The sequence below is a fragment of the Leuciscus leuciscus genome (assembly GCF_965113295.1).
Source record: "Leuciscus leuciscus genome assembly, chromosome: 19".
NCBI lineage: Eukaryota > Metazoa > Chordata > Actinopteri > Cypriniformes > Leuciscidae > Leuciscus > Leuciscus leuciscus.
The window spans coordinates 8,822,833-8,842,231 of NC_138743.1; the positions used below are offsets into that span (position 1 = coordinate 8,822,833).

Here is a 19,399-nt window from a genome sequence, read left to right on the forward strand (position 1 = left end):
AGATATTAACAAAAAAACGTATATAATAATATAATATAGGCCTAAAACTTTTATATAAAATATAGGCCTAGGTTATAGGCCTACATTTTTAAAAAGGGCCTAATTTTTCCTGGCCGATAGTCTACCTCCTTCCACAGCAGAGAAATTAATATTTTTGAATAAAAATCTCTAAAAAAGTGAGACATTGTGGCTTGATTTCTTTTATTAATATTCATTTTGCAAGACCAAAATAACATTATGCACAGTGAGGAGCCTATAGGTTACTATCTTCACATATTAGAAAATTATAATAATAAAAAAACAACACATTTTTTTAATGGCTCGTCAAGGTTGTTTCAGATCAACACCTGCAAGTGACCACTAGGTGTCACCGTTGAGACGGGTGTCGGATTGATTCGAAGCCTCGAAACAATATGGCACATTTGGTTCAAGTGAACGTCGTCTTGTGGTGCCAAGTGGTTCTCAACTCCAGTCCTCGGGACCCACTGCTCTGCACATTTTGTATGTCTCTCTTATTTAACACACTCAGTTCAGTTCATGGAGTCTCTCCTAACCATAGATATTATATGTCTATGCTCCTAACGAGCTGATGATCTGGTTCAGGTGTGTTAAATAAGGGAGACATACATAATGTGCAGAGCAGTGGGTCCCGAGGACTGGAGTTGAGAACCACTTTATTTTGGTCTCTTTAAAAAACAGCCTAAGCAAATGTTATATTTGTTTATTTTTCTGATTCATCGCATTACAATAAAATCAACTGTATTTAAATGGGAAAATATGATTCTCATCTGTTTAATTTCATTAGCCTCCAGATTTGCTTGAAAAAAAATAAAAACAGAACCGTAAAAGCTATTTTTGTGACAGTAACATCATATAATATATAATATTATAATATTGAAAGTATTGATTTTAGAAATATATCTTATTACGTATACACAACATATTGTGCTTTTTTATATTCACAAATCTAATGACTAGGCAATTTTAAATCCTATTAAAATAATAGGATTTACACATATTCATTCCATTTGCTGGTCCAGCAACCAATCGCATTCCATCTCGCGTAAGGCTAAATCAGTGTTGATCTGAAACCAGCCGTTAAGAGTTATTTTCTTTCCTTAACACTTGCCAGGCTACCGTCATAACTGATCCCAGACCAGTGGTTAGAATGACGTCAGTCGTCCAATCAGAGAGCTCCATGTCACACAGCAGCAGGTTCAGAGTGGAAAGGTTGGCAGGAAGTAGAAATGGCAGCCGGCGCGCTGCGGCGTTGGCAGTGACCAAAATGGCAAATTTCTCGATAGACCATCGCTCACACGTACACATATTACTTTAATATGAGGAGTGTATTTTAAAATCTGATAGATTTTCAACTAGGAACGCGTTTAAAGACGCATGGCTTTACTGTATGAGATGGTGTGGCGGTTTTTGCACGCGCTGCTCTATATTCAGCGCGCGCTGCTAGCCTGGTTCCGAGTCCACATCTGGAGATGGAAACGGGCTGTGATGGGGTTATTATTGCCCCTTGCCCTCGCCTTTCATAATCAGAGAAAGGCTGGAGCAATTGGCAAACGGTCTAGCCGCCGGGTTCGCTGGGGAGTCGAAGGCAGGACGTTAGAAAAGCTGCCCATTCACGTGGGGTTATTGATCACTGAGGAGGAGATCCACTATACTGACATTGCCAATCTAGTGGTCTGGTGCATGGCAGTGGGCATCTCATATGTCAGTGTGTATGATAATCAAGGTAAGACTCATCGAGGTTTGCATTGAATAAAGGGAAGTGAATTGCTGTCACATGCATCCAGTCACCTGCTGTTTCTTCAACACTCATGATGATGACTTGAGCAAAGACTTCAATTGACACATTTAACGTATTAGTGATGAACTTTGTGTTCAGATATTATTGCATTAATGCAAAAGTTTCACTTTTTATGCCTTATGTTGAAGTCAAATAAATAGCATGGTTATTGTTGAATGGTTTCGTTTTTATGACATGCTTAAACAAAAAAAAATAGACTTTATAATACCATTATTTGCGTTAATAAGTTTCTTTGAATCCTTTTAGGAGGTTTTGAATTAATGCATATTACTCAACTTTTATTCTCATCTTTACAAAGTTACAATGTGTCTGGTCTATTTCAAATCATTCTCTTTCAGCTCAGTATTTCTCAATGAAGCTAGGGGAGTATGTGATTTGATTTATTTCTTATGACCAGGCTGAGACATATTTTATGACTGCTAAAAGTGTGACAAGGGTGAACCGAGATCTGAATCACATTGTTAATAATGATTCTCAATTTAAAGGTCATAATTACCTTCTTGTTCATTTATGCCACTGTGGACCAAGAAACCAAGTAGCCAGTGTTTCTCAACTAGTTTTGCTTCAAGATCTTTTCTCCCCCCTTTTAAAATGTAAAAAAAAAAATATTGATTTGAATGTTCTTTAATATTTTCTTTAATTTCAGTTTATTCTTTTTGCTTGGTTTATTCTCTGTCAGAACATACCTGTGTCCCACCAGTTGAAAGCCACTGATCTAAACTCCATTGTCGGTAGTGATTCATTTAAAAGACCAGCAAATTTAATTCACCCATGTAATGTTCCTCAATTGTCGAGTCTAAATTCATCTTCTGAAAGTGTGATGTTGCTGACAATATATTTAGTGTGACTCCAGCATCTGTTATATCAGTGACTTCCCAGCATGTTTTTTTTTTAATAGTAGTTTCTAACTCTCATGGATGAAGAACATGGAGAGTTTCTCTCTGAAACTGTATTGTTTATGGGACTGGGATATCTTTAGGTCATCATCTCTTTGTCACCCTTGTTTCATAGGTGTCTTCAAGAGGAATAACTCCAGACTCATGGAGGAGATCCTGAAAAAGCAGCAGGAGCTTTTGGGAATGGACAGCTCCAAATACTCAGTGGAGTTTTTGAAGAACACTACAGATAAACAAGAGCATCAAGGTGAGGTTCAAAATCTGAGAAAATTACTGTTGCTTTTTTTTTAGACACCCACTGTTGGTGGACGCCAGTACAAACCGGTTGGATCAGAAGATTTCGTCTAGGATGACTGCCGGTTTTGTTCCTTTATGTTCCTCTGTGACATCATGTGAATGATAATGATTAGTTGTGTTATCTGTATTCATGCCTTGGGTTAGGAAACACAGCAGGTTAATTCACCACAGGCTTTGTGGAAAAATGCAGACACTTTTATGCATTTTTTATCCGGAAAGATTTATTGTTGCCAAACTCTGTAGGTCAGGAAATTAGTTTTACTTTTCCAAATGTGCCTTAAGCAAGTCATCTTTTGAAGACTATGGAACCTAATCCAGAGCGAGACGGGGATACATGGGAAAACCCACTTTGCTTATTGTTTCACACCTAGGCTAGGCAATATATTTTTTAGAGCTCAACTATAAGGACTTTTTTTCTGCAGATCCAGTAGGACTAGTAGTTCAGATTTTGCCTTGAAAACATGTTTATACCGTTCAAAAGTTTGGGTCAGTACGATTTATTAAATTTTATTTTTAGGAAGAAATGAATACTTCTAATTCAGCTAGGCTGTATTAAATTGATCAAACCTGACTACGTTATTACAGCTACCTTATTTTGTAAAAAAAAAATGCTGTTCTTTTGATCTTTATATTCATCAAAAAAATCCTGAATATTTAGCAGCACAACTGTGTTAAGCATTGATCATATTAATAAATGTTTCTTGAGTACCAAATCAGCATATTAGAATGATTTCTAAAGGATCGTGTGACATTGAAGACTGGACTGAGTGATGAGAGTAATGGCTGCTGGTAGTCCAGCTTTGCCATCACAGAAAAAAAATATATACTAAAATATAATACTATATGTAATAATATTTCACAGTATTACTGTTTTTACGGTATTTTTGATCAAATAAATAAATGCAGCCTCGTTGAGCCTGAAGAGACTTCTTTCAAAAACATAAAAAAATCTTACTGACCCCAAACTTTTAAATTATATTGTATTTTATATTCTTTCTATTTATATTTATTTAGCTTTTCTTTAACCTCTGTCATCTGCATGATCACCAAGGCTTTATTTACATGTACTAAATACTGCTCTGACTCTAGTTCAAAATCTGTGACTGATCATTTTATCCCTCACTTTTTCCATCTTCAACGACGTATTAAAATGTCATTGTAACTTTGTATGGGCTTGTTCGCAAGATGTGAAATAATTGCTGTTTTTAGCTCAGTCTCATCACACGTCTGTCTTTAACGGGTAGACTGTGACTTTTAGTCATTTTCTCAATTTCCAAGTGAAATAATGACCAGCATCACCTGGGTCTTTTTAAATGTTTTGTCCACACTTTACTTAATAAACAATTTTTTTTCTCTCTGTCTTTTATAGTTTTATCTTGTCAGTCAGTGGTAAAGGTCTTATCTCCAGACGATGGGCGGCTCAGTATCGTCCAGGCAGCCCAGCAGCTCTGTAGGGCCGTTGAGCAGAAGGAAAGGACATCCAAAGACATTGATGTCAATGTGCTGGACTCATTACTCAGAGGTGAGTAGCAAACTAGCAGTTAAATATGAGCATTTAGTCCTGTAATTTTATTCCAGTCAAAAAAACAAACAAACATTAAGACTTATCTACAGTTATAAGCAAATGGGCCGATTCCGATAACTGTTGCTAATTGTTTTTCTTTAAGTAAATGTATTTGTTGTTTATCTGTTCTGTTACAGGCCAAGCTGGCCTTAACAAAAAAATAAATAAAATAATAATCTGTAGCCATTTGAAATTAGAGGTAACCATTGCATTTTATCATGATCCAAACAAAGATGCTGATCACGTGCAGATCGCGTGAGGGAAGTGTGTGTACTTCTCTTTGCGCAGCTCAAACAGACAGTCTTTTGATAAGGACACAAAGCCTTATCTCGCTTTTGATTTTTGTTTGTTTGACAGCAATGGCACAAAACGTGACATTACAGACCTTTTGCGTTATTATGAGAAGTTGAAATGTATTTTCAGGCAGCCGCAGTCTACTTAATGAATGGGAAGCACTGAAATCTAGTTGTGGTGGTCAATTTTGATATTGTGGTGGACTGCCACAAATAAATCAATGTATGGGAAACACTGAATATATATCTGGAGCATGATAAAGTCAGATTCACAATGAAACTCAGGCCATCAGATTACTCTTAATTGTAACGTCGAAACATGCATATTCTGTAAAGCTGCTTTGAAACGATATGTATTGCGAAAAGCACTATACAAATAAATATGAATTGAATGATGGCAAATATTTACATCACACATCACTGCTCTGTTATTGCAGCTCGCTGCACTCATCATTATAGGGTTGAGAATATTTAGGCACCTCACGATCCAATCCAATTCTGGGAGTCACGATCGGATTCCAAAATAGCTCTTGATCTACAGTTTTTCTTGTAAACTATTTAGTTTACTGACTTTAAATAAAAAATTTACAAATAAGTTTAAGATTCAATTACTAATGTAGTCATAGGTAGCTACGTTTTAAGATAATTACAAATTAAATCCAAACAATTGTATGTTAAGAATATTCATATAGTTTCAAAACATACAAGCAAATACTAAATACTATAGAGGAACAACGAAACATATTATCAGCAATAAACAGAGTGCCTTCAATAGCTGAACATTTTCCAGTCGAGAGCAATGAGTGATTTTTCTAATTCATGCTGATGTACAGCTCTATTTTGACACATCAGGGGCCTCATTTATAAAACTTTGCGTAGGATTTGCATCATAAGTGGCGTACGGATGAAACATAGGACGTGCGTACGCACAGAAATATTCGGATTTATAAAACCGTGCGCACGCACATCCTGCGCAGTTTTCCCTTAATAAATCGCAATCAATTCTAAATGTAGCGCAGCTTTTGCGGCTTCATGTCACGCCCATAGTTGCCCATAAATAGTCTGTGAAATGCCCACAAGTTAATATTCATCGATTGCGAAATCATGGCAAACACAGAGAGGAAAACCAAGAAACGTTACTTCACTCAATGTGAAGTAGAAATTATCATTGGCGAGGTGGACAAGGAGTAAAATGTTGTTTGGAGGGCACAGTGTGGGCATTACTAATGCCAAAAAGGCACTTGAGTGGCAAAAGGTTGCAGACGCCATTAATGCTGCAGCCTCACAACCAAAAAAAAATAAAAAAGGTCGGGCATCAAAGTCGATGCAAAAAAGCGTCTAGCGCTCCATCTCCAGAGTGTGTCTGCCACGGGTGGGGGAAAGGGGACACCGGAGCAGAGTCCTGCACGGGTCCAATTTTTTAAATCCGCACCCGCCCGTACCCGCAGTGCTTAAAACCGAATCCGACCCGTTTTCCGACAGCAGCACTAATTCAAATCCGCACCCGACCCGACCCGCTTAAAATAGAACCGACACCCGACCCGCACCCGAAATAAAATCAGTTTAGACTATCACATTATAGACACACTTACAAAAATGTTTATTGCCCGGTCATACAGAAGTTATTACACGACCATTAACACAAGGACAACTTCAGCCGAATCTGTCAAACGGCCGGTACATGAAGAACATAGCCAACGTTACCACAAAACTCGAGTAGCCTAATAACAGACGCGGCTACAACACTATTTTCTGCCACGCAATTTTGTCTAGCTTACATCTGACAATTTTGGGTTCAAACACGCCCTGCCAGCACACAACACATATTTAACAGTGTTAAATGTGAAAAATACTGTTCGATAGAACTGCTTACTGCGTGCTTCCTCGGCGATGAATCCACATTTGCGGCTATCCAACACGAAAATGCATGCAGCAAATCCTTTCACAATATTGTTTTCTTCAGATATCTCCAAATTTCTCCCACACAATGGACTTGACTTTTGATGACGTATTGTCGACAACTTACAATCTTCTAGTCCTAGCTATTCTTTTCTCCAACTCTTCAGCATCCATCTCGCCGACTGCAAGCAGATCGCGCGCGCGGTTATGACGTTTTTTTTTTTCAAAGTGAAAGTAGGTATAGAGACAGACTCCTGAGAGGGCGTGGGCACAAATAAACTGATGTGGATTTTAAATTATTTTATCAACTTGAAATACAGGCATATTTTTGTAAGTGTGTTCCTAAAAATATGCATATTTTTAGGTTTGCACGTGATTGTTTAAACCCGTGTTTCCTCCGTGTCCGACCCGACCCACACCCGTATCCGACACAGTTGGATATTTCTCACCCGTTTGAGCAAAATTTGCGGGTCACCCGTCGGGTACCCGCGGGTACCCGAACCCGTGCAGGTCTCTACACCGGAGCTGTGTTATGAGGATGAATTGCATAACATGCCAATATTATTGCAGAACATATTTCACTTTTCTTTTTGCAAATATGTGTTAATTTGCATTTCTGTTGTAATCTTCGTTTGATTTTGTTTGTTTTACACTGCAGATCGATCAAACGGGTGTTCGTGTAGGCTGTTAATTGTAAGACTTGCTTTGTGAAGTCTTCATGTTATTTATGAGAGGCAGTATTGCCATTTCTTTTACACAACGGTCTACAGTTTCACACACTTTCACGTGTTTCTTCCATCTGCCGACGGTGTCGCCATTTCTCATTTCACCCGTTTTTGTGCGTTGCCTGGGTCAGAGTTTGCGTGAAGGACCGCACATTTTCCCGTCAAGTTTGCTTTTTATAAATACCAATTATTGCGTAGAGAGCGGCGTACGCCGCCTTATGTGCGTACGCAACGTTTATAAATGAGGCCCCAGATCTTTGTCCTGTCTGTCTAATTCCTTATGACATAACGGTGTTTACAGTAATTTTGCATCATAAAAGCATTTTGACATGCATGTGCATTTGACCGGTTATGCGGAGCCGCATGCAGCACAGCCACTTTGCACAAGCAGAACCTTTTGTCTGCATCTCAGTTACCAAAAGAGCCTGTGTTGTTCTCAGTATTCATCTTAAGGCTCACCCTCAAAGAGCTGTTTTTCGTCCCACTGATGCATGTTTTTTCCCCATGCAGAGTCGGAAAACATACCTGACCCAGACCTGGTGCTGAAGTTTGGCCCTGTGGAAAGCACACTTGGTTTTCTTCCCTGGCACATCAGACTAACAGAGATTATGTGAGTATGTTTATGTATCGATGTATTTGAGCAAGCACAAACTGTGCAGAGTAGACTTTAAAATCTCGAATTTAAAATTGAATTTAAACCTAGAAATAAAGTCAATTTAGGATTTTGAAAAACATACAACAAAGAAATATTTAAAAAAAATTGTGAGAGGGATATTGTGGGATCAGTAGCTTGGAACTTAGAGTTCACATGTTCTGCATGAGTGCTTATGGTGGCATTTTGCCTGGAGAGTTCACTTAAATCCTTTTTAGAGATTATTAGCACAGATTAACAGCTAAACCTGTCTACACTGGCACACTTATCTCTGGAAGCTTTCCAAGTGTGTGTGATGACGTGTACAGCTCTGTGAGATCACTGCACACATAGACTTGCACTGCATTGCATCATTAGCACTGTCAAAGTACTGTCCCCTGTATCTGACGTGCTTCATCTTAAACTAGTTTAAACAGCAGTTTTTGTCTAATTAATATGCATGGAGTTTTTGCCACATCAGATTGTCAATGTAGACTGCGCTTTAACGAATGTTTGCATTTTTTGATTTGTGAGTTAATTTCAGAAAACGTTGTAAATAAGTGTTCCATTTAATTTCAGTAGGTCTGTGTACTTGTTTGTTTTGATTAAATTATAATGCGTTATTGCATGTATTATGTCAATGTTAAATTATATATACATTATTTTATATTAAAAAAGATACTTACGAAAATAATGGTGAATTTGCATTGTTCAAGACTGTTATTTTTGTTTCACTAGAGGGCAGTGTTTCACTGTGCTGTTTTTTTTTTTTTTACTGCATTATTAGTAAACTTGATCATCTGTTTAGTTTCCTTTCCTTGTGTCATGACTGATTCAGTCTTGGATGGTGTTTGTTTGGTGCCTGATAACACATCTGTAGACTGTTAATCTGTCAGCTGTTGCACAAATTTTTTTTATTTTTTTTATTTTATCAAACGTTTAAGTGATTACACGAAATTGATTTACAATTATGCATCTACATTATAATTAGCTAGATTTTGATTATCAGCTCAGTTACCCTGAGGAAATGGATATAGTCCAACCACGTCTGATCATGTTCATTCCACTAAAATTAAATGTGTACATTTGGCTATAACTGAAATTGTGTTATTTACTTACACTACCGTAGAAAGGTTTGGGTTTTAAATGTTTTGTATAGAAATGTACGTTATAAATTTTTTTTCATATAAATGCTGATTGATGTTTTCAACATTGATCATAAAAATAAATGTTTCTTGAGCTGCAAATCAGCATATAAGAATGATTTGTGAAGGATCATGTGACAATGAAGACTTGGGAGTAATGATACTGAAAATTCAGCTTTGATATCACAGGAACAAAATACATTTTAAAACATATGAAAATAGAAAACATATTTTACTATAATTACTATTTTATTGTATTTTTGTTTAAATAAATTCATTCTTGATGAGAAATCTTTCAAAAACATAAAAAAAAAATTTACGCACAGAACCAAAACTTATGAATGAGTTGAGTACATAAGATTCATATAAAAATATATTTTTCCCAAACACAAAAAATTAAACCTTTTTTATTGAAACTAAAATAAAAAAGCAAAATTTGATTTGGGGCCATTTATTTATTTTACTGGTGTGTTGCTGAAGGATTTATTCTCTCTCCATTTTTCTGTCCTCTCCACCTGTAGCTCAATGCCGTCCCACATAGACGCCTCTTACGACGACCTACTCGGTGCTCTGCAGTGCTATGCGGTGTGTGAGCAGCGGCTGGGCAAGTGAGGAACAGTCCGCAGAGAGCAGAACTGGGACTGGGTCCGCAGAGAAGGAACTGGACGAGCGAGAGGGGATGGAGGGGGTCCATCCCTCTCTTCGTGTTTACAGTACAAGCACTGGAGCCTCAGCACCAGCAACACGCTGCTACTGCTGCTCTTCTCCGTCTGGATCATCTCTGCTCCTCTCCGCCAAGCCCTGCTGGGCGTCTCTCTGTGTGTGTATGTGTGTTTGTGGATGTGTGAGTGTCCGTGAGTAACTTTGCGCAGAAACGTTCCTTGGCCGTATCTCTGGACACAGTCGAATGATGACAGTCTGCGCCAGTGCACTGAACTCTACAGAAGTTGCATACAGTCATCCGTCTTTCATTGTGTGACTTTTGAGCCCTTGGAGAGGGAAGCAGAATGATGTACTCTTGGTGAACTATACGATTAAATGCACTTCTAGTTGCACAGCTGCTTTCAGACAGTGAAAACGTGCGAGGGTTTTCTATTCGACGAATCTTCTGCATGCTTAATCTGTCATATCGCAACTCCATGAAGGCTTTCCAAGTGCGCTGTAAAGGGTTGTGTGTTTGTAATTGTGTTGTTTGAATGTGCGCGAGCATGCCACAAATGACAGTAATTAGCATCAAACCCCGAAGTTTGTAATTTCAAGTGCGTAAATTGATTGCTCTTCATTGTCAACCCCTGAAAGCTCTTGTTGTTTGTGATGGCTTGTGGCGCTAATTGTTTTTATTTGATTTTACTTTCTAATCAGTAAATATTGTTTCATTCAAAATTCTGTTGTTTTCTCAGTCAAGATCTCTGTGGATCAGAAATGTTTCATATTAATATTTCCTGATATCTGTTTTTTTTTTATAAAATGCCACAGGCTGTTCATCATGCAAGGCCCCTATGAAGAAGTCTTAAATGTGTAATTCACAGGTTGCCATTGGAAGGGTTTGTTTGCTAGTGTCCAGCGTGAATGTACAATAAACGTTACTGATATCCTTTAACCGTAGTTGTACTGAGAGTGGCATTGATTCTTCTGCAGTGGAGTCGACGTGACAAGAGGAATGATTTTCTGTTGCGGTTTCCTGCTTCTGACTGGTGTGCGTATTTTTCTCTTAACTTGAATTTCATCTGACAGTTCTTCATCTGGCTGGCACTTTTATCCACAGTGACTTGCATTCAGGCTATATATTTTATCACTATGCTCCCTGGGAATTGAGCTCATGACATTGGCATTTCGAGCCACATGCTCTACCAGTCACAGGAACTCTGCTGCTGTATTGGCTACTCTATAGTAATTCAGCTTTTTGTTCATATTGTTCACATACGATCCTGTTCAAATGTTTGGAGTCGACAAATACAGTAAAAACAGTGATATTTCTAATAATGTTACAATTTAAAATAACTATTTTCTGGTTTAATGTTTTAATTTAATTTATTCCTGTGATGGAAAAGCTGAATTTTCAGCATCATTACTCCAGTCTTCAGCGTCACATGATCCTTCAGAAATCATTTTAATTTGCTGCTCAAGAAACATTTTATCAATGATAATTATACACACATGATATAAGTATATACACACATGCATACATACAAACAATCATACACTATTTTTTGATACAGGATGCTTCAGAAAAGAACCATTTATTTGAAATGGAAATCTTAAACCCCTCCATGTCCAAAAATGCAGCTTTCTGAAGTAGTTCACACTTAAGTGAGGACAGGAGGTGTTATGAACATCTGGGCCACTGATTACATCCCGAGACTTATTCATGGTTTCTGTCAGGTGGCATTTACTTCTTTTTTGATGTAAAAGACTGTGAAAATGTTTATTTTGAGAAGGAAAATGCAGGGACTGCACTTCATTTTATGGTTCAATATCTATTATTCGAATCTACAGCCAACTACAGAGTTACTAAAATCTGCTTTTTATGTTCCCATGTTCTCATAGAAGTTTCATTATGGATTGTTGCTGGAATTGAAAATACCTCGTTGCATTTTTAAAAGCATGTTCGCCTCAGGAGGACGGAATAACGCTGTAGATTAACATAAACTTGGCTTCGAGGCTTTAGATTTCCAATGCAGTTTGAAATTCAGTCTACATGTCCCTCATCATCTTTAATGTATTACAAGCTTTTCCATATTTATTTATTGCTATTTTTCATATCACTTAGCTTTCTTTCCATATTTTTTTATGAAAAACCAGTCAGTGTGTGTGGTTCACAAACCGCAATTAGCAAGATGGGTTTATTACCTCAAGCCTCATTGAATCTAGTTTTGTCAGTTTTGTGTCTCTAAATCTTTCATTTTAATAATTTCATGTGAGTGGCTTAATGTGAAAAATAAATTTTACCAACTTTTAACTAATGATAGCTGTACTGAGGGAATCTTCTGAGAATAAGGAGCCTATGTGAAGATGTTTGCGAGTATTTGAAGAACAAATTGGCATGACCTACCTGCGAATGTTGGGAACAAAAGAGTGTAGCTGATATTCAAGTCATTCTGATGGTTGTTTTGAATAAATTGGAGGTATGGCATGGAATTATGCATTGTCTAGTTAATAAATTCATATTACACCTTTGTTTTAAATGATAATGGAAACTAAGTAGACAAGATGTTCACTATTTTGCTTGCAGATGTCAGTGTCATAAATTTGAAGCCCATCAAGATGTTTGTGTGATGAAATGCACTGTTTATTTTGTTGTTGTTGTTGTTTTTTTATCAAATATGTAATCAAATATGTATAAAAAAATTATCATATATGTGAATCTGACATTTAAAATGTTATACAATTTGTTTCCTTGGAAATGTAATGTAGAGTTTGTATAAAATTATAAGTTTTATATAGTCATATATTTTGTTTCCGCTTGAAAATAATTTTAATGATCAGTATCATATTTTGACCTTAAAGCAGTTAGATGCACATTGGATGGATGGATAGTGCTGAAAGGATAGACAGATAGTTAGTGCTGAAAAGGATGGATGGATGGATGGATGGATAGATAAATAAAAAAAAAAGACAAAAAAATGGCATAAAATCAACAGTAGCTTACTGGCAACAAATAGCCAGCAAGCTTCTGTATTTTATACCACAGTGAAATAACTGTTACACTAACTACAGTAGTTTTAAGCATAGACCTACTGTAAAATAAAGGTTTCATCTTTTACATTTCATTGCTGAACTTCAATAGAATATACAGATTCACCAGCATATTAGCCATATTTCATCAATGAACAATTAAAAAATTATAGCCATACGCCTACCAGTCAAATCTCAGTAGGCTAGTCTAACACTTTGGGCCAATGGAAAATAAAATGTTGGAATTGGAAATATTAAAATAAATGTTTGAAGAGTGAAAGTTGTCTACTTAGCCTAATTAGTAGTAGTATACAACAATAACCAGCGAATACATATCATCTTAAAATGTTTAAAACCACATGCTGTAAAGAAAAAGGTCGACGACGACTCTTCCCGCCTGTCTCGCGATGGTCCAGTCGGGAGGAAAATGCAAGTCAGCACGGATGAAATAGGAAATTAGCGCCCGCTCCAATGTTCTTACCGATATATATATATATATATATATATATATATACACTCACCTAAAGGATTATTAGGAACACCTGTTCAATTTCTCATTAATGCAATTATCTAATCAACCAATCACATGGCAGTTGCTTCAATGCATTTAGGGGTGTGGTCCTTGTCAAGACAATCTCCTGAACTCCAAACTGAATGTCAGAATGGGAAAGAAAGGTGATTTAAGCAATTTTGAGCGTGGCATGGTTGTTGGTGCCAGACGGGCCGGTCTGAGTATTTCACAATCTGCTCAGTTACTGGGATTTTCACGCACAACCATTTCTAGGGTTTACAAAGAATGATGTGAAAAGGGAAAAACATCCAGTATGCGGCAGTCCTGTGGGCGAAAATGCCTTGTTGATGCTAGAGGTCAGAGGAGAGTGGGCCGACTGATTCAAGCTGATAGAAGAGCAACTTTGACTGAAATAACCACTCGTTACAACCGAGGTATGCAGCAAAGCATTTGTGAAGCCACAACACGCACAACTTTGAGGCGGATGGGCTACAACAGCAGAAGACCCCACCGGGTACCACTCATCTCCACTACAAATAGGAAAAAGAGGCTACAATTTGCACGAGCTCACCAAAATTGGACAGTTGAAGACTGGAAAAATGTTGCCTGGTCTGATGAGTCTCGATTTCTGTTGAGACATTCAGATGGTAGAGTCAGAATTTGGCGTAAACAGAATGAGAACATGGATCCATCATGCCTTGTTACCACTGTGCAGGCTGGTGGTGGTGGTGTAATGGTGTGGGGGATGTTTTCTTGGCACACTTTAGGCCCCTTAGTGCCAATTGGGCATCGTTTAAATGCCAAGGCCTACCTGAGCATTGTTTCTGACCATGTCCATCCCTTTATGACCACCATGTACCCATCCTCTGATGGCTACTTCCAGCAGGATAATGCACCATGTCACAAAGCTCGAATCATTTCAAATTGGTTTCTTGAACAAGACAATGAGTTCACTGTACTAAAATGGCCCCCACAGTCACCAGATCTCAACCCAATAGAGCATCTTTGGGATGTGGTGGAACGGGAGCTTCGTGCCCTGGATGTGCATCCCACAAATCTCCATCAACTGCAAGATGCTATCCTATCAATATGGGCCAATATGGGCCAACATTTCTAAAGAATGCTTTCAGCACCTTGTTGAATCAATGCCACGTAGAATTAAGGCAGTTCTGAAGGTGAAAGGGGGTCAAACACAGTATTAGTATGGTGTTCCTAATAATCCTTTAGGTGAGTGTATATATATATATACTAGAGGTGGGCATAGATTAATTTTTTAAATCTAGATTAATCTAGATTAATTTTGAAATTAATCTAGATTAATCTAGATTAAAATGGCTCATTTGAATTCTGCCGAAGGCATTCAGAATATGTTTGCTACCCAAATAATGACTATAAAAGTAAGTCTTTGAGAACGGGTTTCTCAAGCCAGGTGGCGCATTAGACCAGGGGCTCATCTCCTGTTTCCAAAATGCATCACAAACTGCTTGAGAAAGCTGTTCTACTCATAGACTGTAAGGGTTACTACTGTACTGTTACCGTCCGTAGGCAACATTAGGTAGGCCTTATGTTATTATCAACTACTATAGGCTATCAATTAGGGATGGGCGATATGGCCTAACATCTATATTGTGATATACATTGCAGCCTCTTGCGATAACGATTTACAGTATATTATAATAAAACCATTTCAGAACAGATTACACAGACCCATGCTAAACAACTGCTAAATGTATTTTTTTTTAAAGGGTGTATGTAGTTTTGAGAACATATATTGTGCAAAACTGTAAGTATACAACATAATTTTGCAGATAAATAAAATTTAAGTACACTAGCTGCAGAGACTTAAGTAGGTCTAATGTTTATTATGGCTTGGAGCTTATGAAACCCCAAATTTAAAATTAGAATATTGTCTAACTGATGTCTTTTCAGTTAAAAAGAAACACAACAACGATTCTTAAAATCGAGATGATGTGCTACACCACTAAGCAAGGCTGGATTAGTACCCCCAGGGGCCCCTGGGCACTGAAGCTCATGGGCCCCCTCCCCTACCTGACAACCACACCCTCCAAAGGAACACACACCAGGTGTGGGATTTAACATGCCAATCACTATTGATCAAAAGCTAAATGACTAGTTCACAAGACAATGATACGAAATACATTTTTCTGAAAAGTATGGCTGCACGATTTGGGGAAAATGTCATATTGTGATTATATATTGCGATATGTGATTGCGATATAGTAAACAAATGGTTTCATGAGTTAACTTGCTTATTTCTCAAGTAAAATGCACACACAGATTAGTGATAATGCTGAAATTTGTAGCCCATTTCTCAACTCAAACTAGAAACAACAACTAAATGCACTGTTTTCAAATTAAAATAAATTCAATATTGTTATTTGTCTCAATAATACAAGAGTTAAAAATAAATGTCATATTTACCTGTGCCTGTCAAACAGGTAGACCTAGGACATATACCGAAATTGTCAAACTGCACTGCATAAATTAAATATAGACTAATCCTTATTATAGCAAAAAAAAAAAAAAAAAAACTTTAGTCAACAGCAGTGAGTCATTTTCTCTGTTCTTTTTGTTCTTTGATTAACTTTACTGACAGAAAAGCTTTATTGGCTGCTGTCTCTTTAAGACCAGCTGACGGAGACGCGGCTCTCGCACGCGCCTCATTCTTTCACAACTCTTGACGTTCATCATAAGACAGCTCTTATGTTATGAAGATACTCGACAAAACGGACATTTTGGCATAATTGTGTATGTTATTGTAAGTGCAAGCACGAAAGATAACTGTATTCTGGCGTGCTGACCCCACACACTCAGTATATAGTTTGCTGCTGCTCGTCTGACGGCTTAAACCCGAACCAAGTCCAAATAATGGATGTTGCACCGATCTTTTTCACCAGCTTTCACTTTCAGCCGTGTTTACTTAAGATGACGACGAATATGCGTTGCAGCCGGGACGGGTTTACCTCGCGGCCGCGGGTCGATTGCGTCATCATAGCTTGTGTAGTATAGAGCCATCTCCCAACCCAACTTGGAGAATAGATTAACGGCGATATTTTTTTTATCGCGCGATAAGAGTCTCGCGTTAACGCAGCACGTTAACGCCGATAACGGCCCACCACTAATATATACTCAAACGTATTTATACCTTGCAAATAACATCTGTATAAAACAAATAAAGCGATAACATGTGTTTTGAAGTATACCTACCAATTTAACGTGTACTCCAGTCCTAAGAGGGCTTTAATCTTTACGACGCTGGGAGTAAAGGTCAGAAAATGAACGCTTGCTTGCTCAGATATTCTTAACAAAAACGTATTAACTAAAACGTAGCTTTATATATTGCAAATAACATCAAAATAAAACATAGAAGGCGATATAACAATGTAAAAATTTTAGTTAACCCACCATAGGCTACTCTTGCGGGCTTTCATCATGATGCGTCTGACGGTCATTCACAGATCCGTTGTGTGAGGAGGTGTGTGTCAGTGTGTGGTTGGTTTTTTTGCGGTCAGTTCTGTATTTAGATTTACAGTAGGCTAATTTTCCCAGAATGCATCTAAAATATACAGTAACATCACATGCTGTAAACAGCTTATACAGTAAGAACATTTTAAGTATACACAATGCTGTGAAAATGACCAAATCTACAGTAACATACTGTATTCCGATTCTACAGTAGGGAATTGTTGAGAATACAGTAATATTACTGTGAAAACATCAGAAATCATTTACAGATAGATAGATAGATAGATAGTGCTGAAAAGGATAGATGGATAGATAGAAGTAATAAGGTAAGTACATTTACAACATGAAAATATAAATACTCCAATAAGTAAATGTTATTCAATGTAAAAAAGAAAATACTGTAATAAATAAATGTAAGCATATTTATTAATTGTACGAATAAAATACTGAATAATAAATAAAAACATAAAGCACATAAATACATACATGTAATGAATGATAGATAGATAGATGATAGATTAGTTTAAACAATGACTCTACACAGTGTTTAATGAAATGTAAACCATTTGAGGGCTTCGTTGAGGAATACAGTATCCATATGGATCTTAAGTCTTGTATCCTTGTGGTCCCATGGTACCCTGGTAATCCAGAGTTCCCGCGAGAGCACAAGTTGAATTTGCTCAGCGAGTTACTCTGGTGTCGAGTAATGATGCTCATTAAATATGCCCCTCGATCTGAGCTGCACCAATCACATCGGGTTATCTGATATAGGCAGGCCAGAGGCGAGCTAAACAGATGACGACAGCGCTGTGACGTCGAAGTCATTAGTAAACATTGCAAGATGCCTATGGATGAATACCAGTTGTTTGAAACGGCTTTGGCCGCTACAATGAATGAGTTAGACTTGGCTTTTTATCTAAAACAGGAACAGAAGACGCTGCTCGAATCGTTCCTTTGCAAGAAGGACGTTTCTGCTGTTTTGCCGACCGGATACGGTTAGAGTATGATCTACCAGTTAGCTCCACTGGTAGCTGGGGTTTATTGTTGTGATTGGTTGTATAGTGTTATCCAATTGCGTGCAGTGAGATTTTCAAATGCACGCTTGGTGCCGCCCCTCGAGCTGGCCGATTATCATTAGTCAACCCCAGACCATTGATCTTTTAGATTTAGGTCTGGTTTTCCAGGCTAGTCCCATGGTCCCACTTTACTGAAATTGAAGGAGAAGAAAAACTAAACAAAGCAAATCAAATCAACATACACTGACCATACAAGCCTTTAATTGATAGTTGATTATTATCTTTTCGTTATGTCAGAATGACCTTCATAGTGTGTTATATGGAGCTTTTTGTAAAAAAAAAATCCTTTGTTGTTTTTATTGTACGTGTTTCCAATAAAGCAAAAGCCCAGCGTAGACCTTCAGTCAGTCAGAGAAACTCATCGACCGAGCTCTATGGTGTTCCTCCCCCCGTGGCTAACAACAGAAATATTGCAGCAGCACGCAACACCTTGAATAGAAACAAATCGATTGATCACCAGAGCACATTGAACTGAAGTGCTTAGAAAGAATAATTTAGACCTGTCTACAAAAATAACGTCTTGTAGTGGATTAGCCAAAGTCTAAATTATCATTAGGTTGTTTTAGGGAACACACAACAGTCAGGATGCATTAGCGGACTCATAAATCCACTCAAGGACCTGCTTTATGAGCTCTGCTGTTCCTTCGTTTTTATTGATTTGAATTTGTGCCTATTTATAGCACAGACATTGTCAGGTCGTTGTCTTGTTATAGGGTGTTTGTCTTCTGCTGCTCGACAAAGCAGTCATGTTCCAGACCAGTCATGGGCCCTCAGCAAAAGGTAAAGGTAAAAAGGTTATAGGATCTTGGAGGCTGCATGAAAGTTTAAATAGATTTGGAACCCAGTCTTTCAGTCAAATTGATTTTAAGATATTGCATGCTGTATTTGGAACAGCATACTAACATACTACTATTTCTGCAGTATATACTATGCACACTGCACACATTTCTGTTTGCATTAACAACTTTTAGACGTATGCAGTATGATCTCAGGCAGAAATTTCATTTCCATTGTGATGATGAATGAACGAAAAGAATTTACGGCTGGGATTTTTAACGTCATAATTTTTAAAGTCATGACATCTTCTCTCTCTCTCACACACACACACACACACACACACACACACACACACACACACACACACACACACACACACACACACACACACACACACACACACACACACACACACACACACACACACAAAAAAACAAAAAATGCATTAAAAATGCAAAATAAGTATTTTCTTATGCCTAAAATGATAACAGGATGTCACTTCAAACTAGCAACCCAATGAGGTCATGTGACAAAATAGCATGCTTAAAATGTTTATCTAAATAAACACTGCAGTATATACTTTAAAAAAAAGAGTTGGCACTTCC

The 19,399-nt window shown here is 37.6% G+C and overlaps 1 protein-coding gene across 1 annotated transcript; it reads left to right on the forward strand.

Moving 5' to 3' along the window:
• The first annotated feature begins 1,241 nt into the window (after positions 1 to 1,241).
• On the forward strand, positions 1,242 to 10,869 carry nus1 (NUS1 dehydrodolichyl diphosphate synthase subunit). Its single transcript, XM_082148302.1, has 5 exons — positions 1,242 to 1,744; positions 2,831 to 2,962; positions 4,382 to 4,534; positions 8,004 to 8,103; positions 9,791 to 10,869. The coding sequence occupies exons 1-5, from the start codon at positions 1,396 to 1,398 to the stop codon at positions 9,879 to 9,881; spliced, it is 825 nt and encodes a 274-aa protein (XP_082004428.1). The 5' UTR covers positions 1,242 to 1,395; the 3' UTR covers positions 9,882 to 10,869.
• The last annotated feature ends 8,530 nt before the right edge of the window (positions 10,870 to 19,399 follow it).

What these genes read in the sequence shown, in the direction of transcription:
- nus1 (XM_082148302.1), top strand. Translation starts at nt 1,396, where the DNA reads ATGGCTTTACTGTATGAGATGGTGTGGCGGTTTTTGCACGCGCTGCTC. An exon ending in GCTGGACTCATTACTCAGAG is followed by an intron (nt 4,535 to 8,003) that starts GTGAGTAGCAAA and finishes TTCCCCATGCAG; the next exon opens with AGTCGGAAAACATACCTGAC. An exon ending in ATCAGACTAACAGAGATTAT is followed by an intron (nt 8,104 to 9,790) that starts GTGAGTATGTTT and finishes CTCCACCTGTAG; the next exon opens with CTCAATGCCGTCCCACATAG.